The 16,026-nt window shown below is 42.5% G+C and overlaps 1 protein-coding gene across 4 annotated transcripts in view; it reads left to right on the forward strand.

Annotated features, from left to right (window-relative positions):
* SFR6 (sensitive to freezing 6) overlaps window positions 1-16,026 on the forward strand; it is a 230,994-nt gene that overhangs the window by 108,892 nt on the left and 106,076 nt on the right. For all 4 annotated transcript variants that reach the window (XM_087680205.1, XM_087680204.1, XM_087680206.1 and 1 more), the window contains one exon: window positions 10,288-10,367. In XM_087680205.1, coding sequence (XP_087536331.1) covers window positions 10,288-10,367 — 80 coding nt within the window. The remainder of the gene's footprint in view (window positions 1-10,287; window positions 10,368-16,026) is intronic.

The following is a 16,026-nucleotide window of genomic DNA, read 5'->3' on the forward strand; positions in this document are numbered from 1 at the left end:
TATTCTTGTCTTTAGCAAGAATGAAGAGGAGCATCATCAACACTTGGAAATTGTTCTACAATTACTACAACAAAATCAACTCTTGGTAAATGGTAAAAAGAGTGAATTTTTCATGCATAAAATAAATTACCTTGGGCATGCCATCTCTTCTGAAGGGATTCAGATGGATCCTGAAAAGATCAGGATAATCCAAGAATGGCCTCCTCTTCGTGATGTACATGAGGTGCGATCGTTTCTTGGCTTATGTTCTTATTACCGCCGCTTCATCAAGCATTTTGCACATATGGCTTCTCCACTTCATGACCTTACAAAGAAGAAGATCTCTTTCCAATGGAAGGAAAAAGAGAATGCAGCCTTCACAAGGCTAAAAACAGCTCTTACTTCTGGACCTGTTCTTATCATTCCAGATCTAGTAAAACCATTTGTGGTGGAAGCAGATGCTTGCGGTGATTGTATTGGTGCAGTGCTAAATCAAGAAGGCCATGCCGTAGCCTTTGAAAGCCGCCGTCTAAATGATGTGGAGAAAAGGTATGACATTTATGAAAAGGAGCTCTTAGCAGTGGTTCATGCTTTAAAGATATGGAAACCTTATCTTTTAGGCAATGAATTCCTTATTAAAACCGATCATCAAAGCTTGAAGTATTTCAAGACTCAAAAGCATTTGCAAGAGAAACATGCAAGATGGGAAAATTTCTTGTCTATGTTTCATTTTCAAATTATGTATACTCCAGGGAAACAAAATGTAGTTGCTGATGCACTTTCTAGAGTGCCTCGCATTGCAACTATTACAGTGGCTCATCATGAAGATTTTCAAACGATGAAGAATACTTATGATGAAGATACTGATTTTGCAGCAATTTGGTCAAATTTACAGCAAGGAGGTTCTCATCCAGATTATTCCATCAAAGACGGTTACCTTCTCATGAACAATCGCCTTTGTGTCACTCTTCCTGTTCGACAAAAGGTGCTTAAAGAAAGTCATGAACCCCCTTATGCAGGGCATAGAGGGAGGGCAGCCACTCTAAGTGCAATTGAGCGCTACTTTTATTGGCCAACATTACGAAAAGATACACATAACTTCATTGAGGCTTGTCTGGTATGCCAAAAATCCAAATATGATAGGCAAAAGATTCCAGGATTGTTGCAACCTCTTCCAGTGCCCAAAGATCCATGGGAATCTATCACAATGGATTTCATCTCAGGTATTCCAAGAACACCTCAAGGTCATGATATGATTTGGGTCATAATTGATAGATTCAGCAAACAATCACATTTTATTCCATGTCATAAAACATTGAAATCTGCACAAGCTGCAAGACTTTTCATTCAACATATCTTCAGATTACATGGTATGCCTTCTGAGATCATTTCAGATAGAGACTCCAAATTCACAAGTAACTTTTGGCGTGCTTTATTTGAGAATTTGGGAACCACTTTAAAGTTCTCCTCAGCTTTTCATCCCCAAACTGACGGCCAAACAGAGGTGATGAATCTCACTCTTTTGGATATGTTGAAAGCTTATGTTAGTGAACATAAGTCACAATGGGAGAAATATCTTCCATTATTGGAGTTTGCTTACAACAATACAGTGCACTCATCCACAGGGAAAGCTCCAAATGAAATAGTACAGGGTAAAGTGATTCCTCCTCCAATTATTCGCACTAAAGATAAGATTTTTGCTGCTGATGAGTTTGCTTCAGATTTAAAAACCGCAATGGATCAAGTTCGAGCCACTATCAAAGTTGCCCAAGAGCGACAAAAGAAGCAAGCAGATAAACGAAGAAGACCTTTGGCTTTTGAAAAAGGTCAATATGTCTTGCTAAAGTTTGATAAAAGCAGGCTCAAACAAGGTTCTGGTCAAAATTCATCTTTTCCAAAGCTCTCCAGTAGATACTTTGGACCCTTCAAAGTGATTGAAAAAATAAATGAAGTTTCTTATCGACTTGAGCTTCCTACTCATTGGAAAATACACAATGCTTTTCATGTAAGTTTGCTAAAACCTTACATAGGACCAGAACCAAAGGAACCCATTACTGAAGATCCCCCAGAAGTTGAAGAAACAGAGCAACTCTTGGAACCTGAAAAGATTTTGTTTCTCAAGGATCGAACCACGAGAAGTGGCCTTGTGACACGAAAATTCTTACTAAAATTCAAGAATCTACCCACAACAGATGCACAGTGGGTAGATGGAAAATTCATGAAGGATTACCCAAATATTCTACAGCAATATCAAGAAGCTTTTCAGCTGAGGACAGCTGAATAAAAGCCAGAGGGCTGTCACAACTCTATAGAAACAGAATTTGTATCATTTTTCATTAATTTGTCTATATAATGATTTATTAAATTTATTTCCTTTGCACTAATTAGATATAAAGAAAAGTGCATTGGAGCTGGCCACTGATGAGTGGTCACAGGTTATGGTGGACCCACGCGGTGGGTTAGAGAAAAGATAGTTCACACTTCCACCTATATGACCCGATTGGGCGCCTGTGACTAGAACTCATGCATATCAAGGTTAGACTCGCACACAGAAAGGATTGATGCCTTGAAGTGTGGGCTAGATCCACCAGAACAAACAGTTACAATCAACAAGATGGCATGATCATGAAATGCTTGTATAATGTGCATGTGTGGGCTGAAAGCTTGAAATGCACATTTCTTTGCATAAGAAAGTCACATGAAGATTCGGATACCATTTTTGCGATGTACACGGAAAAAGCTTTCATATGACACCCATATTGGGGGGGTCCCTAAATTTTAGGAGATCCCTAAATTTTAGGAGGTCCCTAAAATTTAGGAGCCTCGAATTAGCCTAAAAATGCTAGTCCTAAAAAATAGGGATGTCATTCTAAAAATAGTAAGTTCTGTACTCTGACTGTGCTTACTAAATTTGGTTGTTTCTATTCTTGACAGTATTCAACCCAAAAAGGAAGGCCATAGAGAAGAGACAAGTGTCAAGACACTTGTCACACAAGTTTCCAAGTGTCCCACCACTTGTCCCATCTCATGGCATGTGGCTGGACACTTGTCTTGTGCTACTCCACTTTCCCCTTTTGTACTAGCTCTCCCCTCTCCTATAAATAAGAGCTCGTTTTTCTTCATTCATCATCATTTTTTTTTGCTGTAAACTCATGAACAGCACCCACAGATAGCCAGAAACTGGCCCCATCCATCCCCATCATCATCCCCCACTTCTCCATTATCAAATTCCTCCATATTCCCTCTTCTATCACTGTTTTTTTTTACAAGACAGCAAGCCTGTAAATTCATCACAGCACCTCCTTCTCGAGCTTTTTCTTCCATTTTAGCAACAAGAAGCAAGCCCTATCCATGTACTGCTGATCAACGATGGAGAAAGGCTGATTTCCCCTTTTTCTTCTCTCATACTGTAAAGAAATCAGTTCTTATCATTGCATAATAGATAATGCATGTGTGTTTGTACATCTTTGCATGATCTTGTGAGAGTGAGAATTACCTTTTTCTCACTCTCAGGTTGATTGTAACTGAGCTCTTCCCTAAGGGACTTGGGTTGAGCAGAAATACATTCCTTCGGGGGGGGTTGCCCATCTTCAACCCTCAATCTTGTCTCCATTATTTTTACATTTTCATGGCTGTAATTTTGTGAGTAATTTTCATTTTCAGCTTTAAGTGTTCAGTCTCTTTTATATTAAATCTCAAAAACAAGCGAATATCGTAATTGTTAAGCATACTACGTTGTTCGGGGCGTTTACACTTATGCATGGACAACAACCAATTATGCCAATTGAAGAATCTATTCTCACATGGAGTCTGGAGTCTTTTACCTTGGGAGGAAGGCATCAATAGAGAAGAGTTGCTGACTTTGTGTATATGGTAGCTAGAAAGAAGGCCTGAAGATGCTTATGCAACTATTGAGAAGCTAAAGATAACAAGACTAAAGAACAAAAGAAGATTTAATAAGCGACATTGACTTTGGCCAAGAGCAATTCAAGAAAATGATTGGGTACTTGTCTATGACAGCAGCCTAGACAATCAATACAGTGCTTCTAGGAAGATGGTAAAGTATTGGTTTGGCTCATATGTGGTAAAGGTCGTTCATGACAATGCCACATATTCATTGGCTGAATTGGATGGAACAAGCATGAAGATACCCATAGCTGGAAAAAGAATCAAGCTCTTCAAAATGAATAGAAAGTTCAATATATGAACTAGAAGACTTGAATATAATTCAAGAGCATGAAGACATAGAGGAAGAAGAAGAGGCAGAAGATGAAGACATTGACATGGCAAAAGATACTTCTTCTGACACTGCAAATCCGTAAGACTTTGGCACATGCTAGAGGATGTGTAGGTTAGGAGGGGGTGGATATCGTGCCGTTACGTGCACACCGTGTAAAAAAATCTAGAGTGTGGCTTCCTTTTAGATTTAGAGAGCCAATGCCACTTTAGGCATTAGTGTTAGTGTCCATGGTTTAAAATATTAGATTTTTTTGGACAAGTTTTTAGTCAATTTTTGATATTCTAGATACTATCTCTTGTAAAAATCCATAAAAAAACTATAGATAACTTCTAGATTAGGATGACATGTAAAAAGAAAGCATCTAGCTTTTAGCCAATTTGAGAGGATTTTATGTAAAAAGAGAGATTGACGAAATCGCACGACGCGTGATCGCTGTTTTCAGGTAGTGAATAAATAGCACTCCAAAGTGGGAGATAAAGGAGCGATATGGATGAATTTTGGTCAGGTATCCTGATATTTAACCCCTCTTTCGGAGCTAATGGAGGCATCAGATTGGCGATCTGAGTAGCATAGAGGAAGGTATTATTTTGTACACATTTTTGTCTATTAGAGTTATATCTTCTTATAATTCTGAAAAAAACTGACAGGCTTCATCTCTGTTAGTATTCTTCTACATTTTCTAATTCTTTTTTTGAGTATTCTTCTACATCTTCAATTTCTTCGAACCCCTTCTCTTCCAGCTACTGCTCTCCCTAAATCTACCTTCACCCTGTTGTCTCTTATCTTCAAGAACTTGGCTTGAAACCTTCAACCCTTCTCTTATCTCTACTATCTCTGGAGTCTAAGCTCTTGAATCCCCATACACTCTTCTCTTGCCAAACCCCTGATGTGACCTTCAAGCCTACGCGCTGCGACAACGTAAAGGGAAGACTCAGATGAGCTGTTTATGAACCCTTGACTAAGCAAAAAAGCATCTATCTTTGCATACCAAGCTCTAGGAGCTTGTTTCAAACCATACAAAGCTTTTTTCAGCTTGCAGACCAAGTGTTTCAAGCCCTCAACTGCAAGACCAATGGGTTGCTATACATATACTTCCTCATGAAGCTCCCCATGTAAAAATGCAGTTTTAATATCTAACTGATGCACAATCCATCCATAATGAGTAGCCAAAGCAACCATAGACCTGATGGTCGTCATACGGGAAGTAGGAGCAAATGTCTCCTCATAGTCAATGCCTTTTTTCTGTGCATAGCCTTTTGCTACAAGCCTGGCCTTGTATTTGTCAATGGATCCATCTGCATTCCGTTTTAGCTTGTAGACCCATTTTGTTCCAATGGCTTTCTTCCCAAATGGCAAAGACACCAAATCCCATGTTTGATTCTTAGTAATAGAATCCAATTCAGCTTTCATTGCTGCCATCCAATGCACACCCTGTTGTGCATCCTCAAAACATTCAGGCTCCTCATCATCAAGGGCGCTTGCTGCGATAACGAACTCCATGGTATGTGCAGTATTATGCAGACGAGGTTGCCTTCTAGTACAACCAGCCATGGGTGCATCTAGATGACTATCTTTCATAGTTTGTAAATACCATCTAGGCATTTGTCTTGCCTCCTGACTGTGCATAAGCTCTTGCTGAATCTCAGTTTCAGCACTTTGCTGAATATTCAGATCAGCCAATGGCTGATTTTCTGCATTTTCGAAAGGAGTAGATGGCTGAACATTGAGTTCACTTGCTAAAACTCCAGCTAAATCACCAAATGTAATGGGCAGCAGCCCTTCAAATACATCACGGGCAGCCTGATATGTGTCTAAACCAGCCAGGGACAATTCTGATTTTTCATCAAATAGTACATTCCTGTTGACAAACACCTTTTTCGAAATAGGATCATAGAGTCTGTAGCGTTTGCTCTCACTGCTATATCCCATAAAAATGCATTTAACAGCCTTGTTATCCAACTTTTTCCTGAGTACCTTTGGAATATGTGTATATGCAAGGCACCCTAAGGTATGAAAGTGTCCAACAGAGGGTTTCTGACTGTTCCGAGCCTCAAAATGTGTAATTTTTTCAAAGCTTTGGTGGAGCAACTGTTCAAAACATGGCAAGTACACATGACGGCTTCCATCCAAAAACTGTGAGGCAAGCTCTTTGCCTTCAACATATATCTGGCCATCTCCATGAGTGACAGATTCTTTCTCTCTGCAACCCCATTCTGCTGTGGAGTGTACTGATGGACAATGCCCTTCTGCTTCAAAAAGGAATTCAGCATAGAGGACATGTATTTTCCCCCTCGGTCTGAACGGAGAGTCTTAATTTTACAATCAGATTGGTTTTCAACAAGTGCAATAAAAGTTAAGAATGCATCATACACTTCTGACTTTTTGACCAAAGAGTAGACCCAACAAAATCGAGTAAAGTTATCAATAAAAGTGACAAAATAGTAACATCCTCCCAATGACTTTTTTTGCATAGGCCCACATACATATGAATGCACTAACTGCAACCTGGCTGTTGCTCGAAAAGCAACATCATGGGGAAATGAAAAACGATGCATTTTTCCCAAAATACATCCTTCGCACAAGTGCTTCGGAGGTCTCTCCAGAAGAGGTAATCCATCTAGCATTTGCATACGCTGTAAGAGCATCAAGCTGCCAAAGTTCACATGCCCCATCCTAGCATGCCATAACTCTGCTTGTATCATAGCAGGAGTAAGAGTGGATGTCAAATACGCTGACTGATCAAGTGAAATAGCATCTAACTCGTATAACCCATGACATAAAGTGCTTGTCAAGACCAAAGTCATGTGTTCTTTGTCTCTCACCATGCATCGGTCATCATCAAATGTGACCTGCAATCCACAACGTGCCAAAGAAGAGATAGAGAGAAAATTCTTCTTTATGCTTGGCACAAATAAAGCATCCTGTAGGCGGAGAATAGAACCATCAATGGCTATGAGCACAATCTCCCCAATACCTCTAACAGGGTATGATGCATTGTTGGCACAATGTACAGACTTGCCAACTGGAGCTACATGAACAGATGTAAATAAATCTCTGCGAGATGCAATATGCCTAGAAGCACCACTTTAAAAAAACCAAGTGCTTGCATCCTCAGTAGAGCTGAATTCTTGATCTGCTCAAGAGATATCATAACTGCATGTGTAAAAACAATAGTCCTTGTCTGCAACAAAGGACGCATACTCTGTAGAAGTGGAAGGAGCATCAAAAACATACATTTTTGACTCCTTTTTCTTCTCTTTGGCAATGCGCTTTCTGCACTCGGTGATGTAGTGGCCTGGCTTCTTGCAATAATGGCAGCCCTTTTTGGCTTGCGTGCCCCCTTGTTTTTTGTTTGCGTGTGATGTGCCAAAAGTCCCAGAACTCTACGGAGCATTCTTCACTTGGTTGCCTTTGTCCTTTTGTCTAGCCATAAAAGCTTGCTCAGAGGCTATAGCATCCACACCACTATTCCTCTGTGTTTGCTCCTCCTCTAGAAGCAAACTGACTAACTGAAGAAAAGTGATTGGCTGCGCGGAAAAAGGCCGCATGAAAAGCTAAGTATGAAGGAGGTAATGAGTTCAAAGTGGTAGATATCATCTGTGCATCGGAATAGTACTCATCAACATTCATGAGTTGCTCTCACAAGTCCTGAATTTTGTTCAAGTGATCCTGAATAGAATCACCTTCATCCATTTTCAAGGTCTCTAGCTCTTTCTTTAAGAAAGAGATGCGAGTCTCATTCTTGCTTGCAAACATCTGCTCCAAAGTTTGCCAAGCTTCTCGTGAAGAAGCTGCTGAACGAATGTGGGGGATGATTGATCGCTGAACTACCAATGCAATTAGCGACAAAGCCTGTGCATTCCGTGTATCCCATGCTTTTTGAGCTGCTGCTCTTTGGGGAAGTGGCTGAAGTGGATCAGGCTGAGCTGCCCGTGGTGCACGTCCTCCGAGAGGAGGAGAAGCTGGAGCCACAGCTCCAGGTCGAGCTTCTTCTCCACTGATATAATCCCAAAGATTTTTAGCCACAAGTACATTTTTCATCATGAAGGACCAAAGTGAATAGTTATTTCCATCCAATCTGTCTTTCTTGGATACATAGGTGAAAACATGTCCTCCTTGATTTGCCATGATTGTCAATTACCAAAAAATGCAAAAGAGCAATGTCGAAGCAGGACTACACTGGAAATCTGAAAATTTCCAAAAATTGCTGGAAGTAACTCTCTGCAATTAGTGTACAGAGGTGCACTCTGTCAAAACTGTCTTATGCACGCAGTCCAATGTGCAATCAGTGTTCAGCAACACTGTACCAGCAAAATCCCCAATATTTCTTGCCTCGGGTTTATCAAACAGTCTGTTAGTGACTGTAACTGCAGTGCGTATGCCAATGTTCCCAGAAAACATAAAAGGCCCAAAAATTTTTGATGAATGTGACCAGAAATTGCATTTAATGTGTCCCAGACACGTTTGCTGACTTTTGTGTCTGTGGCGTGGGAACCCCTGCTTCCAGAAATTGCAGGAGATTGAAAATAAAAAAAAAAAACAGAAAAAACGCCGAGCCGTTAGGCACGCCTTCGATAGGTTGACTGGCAGCGGGCGTCGCAGGTGAGCTGGCGGGCGAGGCGACTGACGTCGCAGGGCAGGGGCAGCGCAGGTGAAGAACAACACAGGGGCACAGATTGTCAGCTGGGCGGGCATTGCTCAGTAAGTGGGTGACACTTTGACGATGGGCGGGCGCACTGACAGGCGGTTCTTAGGCGTGGAGTTGCAGAGTCGATGCTGCACACAGACAGGTGGCATTGGCCACAGGCAGGCGACGTAGCGCTCAGCAGGTGGGAGAGTTAGGAGGCGCTTTGGACTGGACTGGCGGGAGTTGGCACTTCAGACGGGACTGGCGGGGCAGCTGGCGTGGTGTGCAGCTGGCATGGGGAGAAACAGGTCGAGCTGCTGAGGATAAGGCACTGCTGTGCAAGGCAGAGGAGCAGGGTGTCTCTTTCTGAAGGTTGAGGCTGGACCTGAGCAGAAAATCCCGAATGCTGAACGGAGCTGAGCTGAACAGGGCCTCAGCTGAACTGAGCCAAAGCTTTGATACCAAATGTGAGTGAGGACAGGATCTAAGCTCAACACAGGAAAACAGTAGACAGTAGAGAGTGAAGCACGACACCCAATGCAATAGACTGAAAGAGTGTGAACTCAAAGTACAAGGTACAACCCTTAAACTTTAGGGTTGTAGGGGGGTGTTCACACTTGAACACGGTAAGTGCCCATAAGTGTGTGTCATAAGCACATACAAAATAATACCATAAGTCTGGGGGAAAAAACCTCTCCTACCAAGAGTCAAAAGTCCTATGTAAGCGTAGGCGTAAGTGAGGCGTGAATGAAATTCCCAACACTAGTGCTGCTGGTCATTTGTGACAGCCCTTTACTATTGGGAGTTTTAGAAAGATAAGATAATATCTCTTTGTACTACAAGTTCCCTACCCCTGTTTTGCATGAACCCATTGCTCTACCTCACTTTTGCACATTTCTACGCTTATCTTTATAGTCCCTACTGTTGCTGCCTACCATAACAACCTTTGATGTTTGATGAGAGCTCCATCATGATCTTTGGCTAAGTTTGGCTGACTGGTGAGGCTCATTTATGCTAGCTTGGCCTCTTTGTCTTGTCACATAATGTTGTATTGTTGGATAACGTAGAATACTACAAGAAGGTGGCAAATGAAGATGTAAGCCCTTTCTCTTGACCATCCATCATGGCATAGGCTCCTAGCTAGAGGATCGAATAGAACTAGAGCTCAAGAAATACCTTGAATGCATCATTTTGTTCCTGAATGTGTTTTATTTCTCTTGATTCTTCTACTTCCACAACTTCTCTGCTTTAGTTGTTGGGTGATGTATGTACTTACATTTGTAGTATACTAATTGCACAACTTAATTATGCATGCTTTAAAGTGTTTCTAGATTCTTAACATAATGTGGCCATAACATACTTATGATTCATTGTTATCTTTTGCTTTTTTGAAAATGCTACTTATTCACTATTTAACTTCTTCGTCCTCTACATGCATCAGTCACATTCCAAAAGGTTATTGCTGTATTGGATTCAGATTTCCATTCACTACCACCAGTTCATCGACAACACTATAGTCCTGTACGTGAACATATCCTCTATTTTAAAGTCCTACTTGAAGATTATGATGTGTGCATATGGCTGCTGTAGAGATTGGGCTGTAGTGTTTATTGATTAGTAAAGTTTCAATGTATAAATTGCAAATGTTTTTGGAAGCATGAAAATGTAAAAGTGTAACATCACTAGTGTTTAACTCTTGTACTTTCTATAATTTGTCAACAATACAATCACGCATTACCAAAAAGAAATGTATAACATCAAAGAATGAAGCTTTAATTTAAGAAGCCTTGACATATAGATGCATACCATTCAAGGACTTTGCAGACTATATAAATCTTCATGGGTGATGTATCGCCTGTGAGATCTTAGAGCCTCCCTTTGCTTGTGAGGATTCAGTGTGTGTCCGATGCGTCTTATTGCCGTGAGCATAGTAAGCTAAGAGCCAAGATAGAACAAACTTGGCGGCCCAGAAATGAGAGGTAGCACAAGGAGTGCTTGGTGGAAGACATATATACTTTAGTCGGGTAGGGAGCAAAGGTCGATGTTGACAATCTTTAGTGGTGTGACTATGCTTGATGCAATAGGAACACCTAGTAGACTTGTCATCTATCGGGGGAGAAGCCATGGTATTGGAGTCGCAACTTGCAAAAGGGACGGTGGGAGGGAGAAGAAGGATATCTTGCAGTGATGTAGTGGAAATGGAGTAATAATCAGATGTTGATGTTGAACCCGTAACCTCTCTTTGCCTTCTCCAATGCAAAGGATGTTCACTGCTCATTGAGTACCTTTGGCTCTAATACCATGCCAAGAAATGATTGAGCAACTAGAGAGACAGTAGTGTTTGCAGGGAGAAACACAGAGTGTGTACAACAAACTAAGAGAAACTTAGATGAACAAGATGATGAATGAAATAATGAAGTAAATTTGTACAAGGGTGCTGTAGTAAGGGAGATTGCCGTTGAAGGATGAGGAGCCTTAGAGTCTGCAAATAGAGACCTGATGAGCTGATGCCAGCCATTAGGAGTGACGCTAGGTGGTGAAGTCGTCATTCAGAGGCCACAGACTACAAAATGCAGATCAACGTAGCCTTTGGAGATGATGAAGCTAGTTGAAAGTGTGGCGGATGATGAAGGGGAGTAGCTAGGAACGAAAACACAAGTGTGAAGGGTGGATGCCAATGCAAGTGATGGAAGACTGACATGAGGCTGCGGAGGAGCACGAGTAGTGAAAAACTGTCACCATTTGTGGAGGAGCTATTGCCATATGTGGAGGAAGGCTGCTAGCAGAGAGAGGACTCCGATACCATAAATGCAGTCCAAGATAATGGGAATTGGTGCCTGGTAGTAGAGGATGAAGATGGTGGAAGGAGAGGAGAGAGAGACAAAAGTATCATGAAAAGAAGTGAGTTGAGTGGTGGTTGAAGAATTTATGGGTGGTGCCAAATATATAGGCACAATTGGTCTCCAAGCTCGCCCATTGAAGTCTCTCGAGTGGTGTGTCGACTCTCTTGGAAGGCCCTAGAAAGCCTTTTTGGGGCTGGAAATAGAAACAAAAAATGGGAATAAAGAAGGGAAATTGTATGGAATGATGTGTTTTTTGAGCATGAGGCTCCAATTGCCACACCTCTACCATCCTCTCACACTCCCTCTTTAGCACTGGAGAGTCATGAGGGATGATTGCATCACCAAAACTAGAATGTAGTAGAGGGGGGTGCTATGGCCTTCCCCTTCACTGTAAAATATGAGCCCTTGGGTGCCTGCTAAATACTAGGCCTTCATCTTCTTCTTCTTGTCACCCCTCTTTGAAGCTGCAAAAGCTTCATGTTGGCCACCATATGGAGATAGAAGTCTCCCCTGTAAGAGTAAAGATGCCTCATGCTCAAGCAACGTGGAGGACATATGAGCAGAGCTAACAGTCAATGATGTTTTGTTTAGGAAAGCGTTGGTTATTCCATTAAACTTGCAAGGGAGCTTATAGAGCGAAATTCCCACAAAATGGGCCTTTAGAAGGGTGAACTGCATGTGATGAAGTTGATTCTATACGTATGTAACCCAAAACAAAGAGACCAGACTGTATCCTTTCGCTCGAACGGCATTGTCATGAGCTAACGAAAGAGGGTCACAACTCGCATGGTGAATAGAGCCTCGCACAACATCTATAATCTCCCACATGTTTGAAGCTCTCCTGCAGGAGGTAACCACTAGAAGGACCTCTTTAGAAATGCACCTCAGAAGGGTAGAATAAGCACGGGTACTATTTGATTCCCAAGTAAGAACTGCCATTTGTAGTTGTCAGAGTCCCAATTGGGTGGAATAGGATTTGGAATTTGAGGACGCACAATAACTGCTGAAACAACACCCCACAGGTGCTTCTGCACAAACTATGCTTTCATCACTGCATTCCAAGTGAGATAGTAAGAACCATGAAGCTTATCATAGGTTGAATAATAGGAAGGCGCCCTTGTAGAGGATAGGAAGTGAAGATGAAGAACAGAACAGAAACTGAGTGAGAATATGGCCCAAAGCTTATCCCAAAAAGTACTATGCAGGAGTTCATGCAGTGGATAGGACTGCTGCAATAACCAGATGCATAGGGTGAAATGCAAACGTGGCAGTCAAGAGAGTACATGTGCAGACTTGGAAGATTGATGACGAGCCCTGGAACAGGTGTGATCTGAAAACACAGGTGCTGCCTGTGAAAACACAGAGTTTGCAGGTGTCAAACCCGGTCAAGTAGTGGGTAATGATAGCACCCAGCCCTGCAGCTTATGCAGAAATAAAAATGCAGTGTGCTGGGTAGAAGACACTGCCTGGGAGAGGACAAAGAGGCTGAAACTGCAGATACAGGTGTTGCTCAGGCTGGAAAGTAGCATGCAACAGTCCAGAAAGGTACAAGGATCAGCAGGAGAGAGTGAATACAGACCTGAAGTAGCAGAAATGTCAGAATAGGGTGCAGTGATGGAAGGGTGAGTATCTGCTCTAGTAGACTGCACAAACATGAGAGAGGAGAAACACTGCAAAGCTAGATGAACACTGCAAAAGAACTCAAGTGTAGAGACACTTGGGAAATGGAATCCATAAAGCAAGACTAAACAGTACAAACTCAACAGTGAGTTACTGGCTGTGTCACTCTCTCCACCAGAATGTGCAAGTATGGTGTATCCACAATGACTGAGGAGGATGAAGGTCCAGCCTAAATATAGGCAATAATAACTGCTCTGAAGATACACGTTAAGTTGGTAATGAGCAAAAGCAATTAGTACTAGTGGGGATGTATTGATGTAGGAGGACATGGACTGGGCGCCATCACGTAGCCGGCACTGGGCGGAGCACAGCACCACGGAGCCGTTCTGACGGACCTTCTAGCGCCGCCTATGGGATAGTTGGAGGCCGAGGAGGGTATCGTATTTTTTATGGCTGGTGGCACATGGAGGCTTGGCGGTGGGGAGCTGGCTTGCCAGATGCAGAAGGAGGGAGTTTGTAAGTGCTGCACAGAGCAGTCGATGGAAACCCCAAAGCACTGCCTTTGGTCGTGTGAGGCAGCACAACTCATATGGAGAGGAGTATGCCGCATCTTGCGCCGCATAGCACCCAGCCTTGGATGTATCTCTTGGGGTGCTTTTTGTTGGCAGGTGGTCAACTAGGCCTGTCACCTTCTGTATGAGGACGGGATGCAGGATACGATATTCATTATGGAGGTAGGGTCGTGTGCAGTGGTGGGTTTAGAGGCTCTACCCATCCGTCGGGTACTGGAGTCCATAGTAGACCGCTCCGAGGTATGGGAAATCATAGGGAGTCTTACTGGTTGGCATATCTGGAGGGCACAGTGTCAGGTGGCTTTCGGCGGAGAGAGACTTTCAGTATAGGCGATCTTAGCAGAGCTCTGGACCTCCATCATTCACTCCCTTCGAGGCCGATGGGATCAGGTGCAGGGCGAGTCCAGGGCTCATCGGGAGCTTCGAGGTAATTTCATGCGCACTTGGGGCGGCCAGGATCTGTTCTTCGTGATGCAGGCAGGCAGCCCCAGATGGCGATACACCCCCCCTCCATGGCTTCTTGCCCCTATTACCCCCAGACCGCCTTGAGAGGCTTGTATATATGATGTATCTGTGACTTTCACCAACTCCAGCTTGGTCTGTTGAGCATGAGCACTTCTTTCTATTCAGGGTTTTTTTCTGAAGTAATATAATTAGCTACACTTTATTTGCAAAAAAAAAAAGTACTAATGGAGTAAGACACGTTATGGAAGGCCATCTTGGTAGTGCCAATCCAAAGTGTTTTGGATAGGAAGACATGCATGAGAATATGGGTCACCCAAGGTACTTTGGTGGTGGCGTGATATTTCATGCTATGGTTGGTGAAGCCTCATATGTGATGTATGGTACAAAGTCTTTTGGTGTGTAGCAACCAATGCATGGAATGCAAGGCCCCATGTATGTAGCATTGACATGATGCCTAGGGCACGAAGTGACATGTATTATAATGTAACTACACCATTTGATATGTATGGGGCACATGAAATGAATGTTGGTCATGAAAATGCTTCATATTGTGCTGGTTATAATGCAAATACAATGGCTGTATCCTTTTTGCAGCTGCTTGTTTATGATAACTTGATTTCAAATAGGCTAGCAAAGGACTATGAGGAGGGTGTTAAAGGGGTGCAGTTTGAGGCCTTTAATGGTGTACAAGAGAGATTGAAATCATCAATACTTTGATGCATTTAGAAGTCAACTTTTTGAATGAAAATGCATTGTAGTGGTGGTCTACACTTCTAATGCAAGGTAGAGTGCCATCAACATGGGTGCAACTTAAGCAAATGTTTGCTTCTAATTGGTTGATGATTACCTTTGAAGTGGATGTTATGATTGCTTTAAATAAGTTGGATGCATTAGAGTGCAAAACCTATATAACGTGCCGGTCTATCGGCTGCCCAGGCACATTTTAGCAGTCCATTGAGAGACGAGTCCAAGCGCCGTCGCGCGGCACTTCTACAGAATGTCACGGGGTTTGTGGTCTAGGGTTTCTCGAGTTCGCCTCGCAACAGAACGTTCGCAGCTCAAACCCACTAGGATCAACTTGAAATCCGGGTTCCTAGTGGTCAAGGTCTCCTGGCAACATTCTAGTGTCGGGTCCTGGACATCCTACTTTATGCAGAGATATCTAATCCGAAGCAGATCCATATCACACTTGGTTTAAAGAGAATGAGAAACGAGAGGGATGTGCCGCTCAACCTCTCTGCCCGTAGGGCATAGTCCCATTCCGGTCCCCTAAAACGGTATTTTAACTTAACAATACCTAAAGGTCGAGAATGTCGGTAAAACCTTGTGAGAATCCTCCCAATTCTCTGGGACCACCCTGCCGTAGGATGGACCCGTTGGGGGTTCCACCCACCCGCTTCCCTCAATGGGCGTTCTTTAGTTATCTAATTAGGTCCTATCACATTTATGTGTGATATTTAAAATCAACTCCCTTAATTAAGCCTTTTTAGGGAACAGGGTTCGTTCGTGTAATTTATAACACAAACACGAATTCAGAGCAAGCAATCCTTTGACAAACAAGTTCAAATAAATTCCTGAACTTATCTTTACGTTAATCTTTATCTCCTACCTATACATGAGAAATTATGTATCCCTTTTGACCAACAGAAGCACCCGGTCCAAATCACATGGCACCGTAAT

The sequence above is a fragment of the Lygodium microphyllum genome, chromosome 6, assembly GCF_053477565.2.
Source record: "Lygodium microphyllum isolate KBCC chromosome 6, Lygodium_microphyllum_v1.1.10, whole genome shotgun sequence".
NCBI lineage: Eukaryota > Viridiplantae > Streptophyta > Polypodiopsida > Schizaeales > Lygodiaceae > Lygodium > Lygodium microphyllum.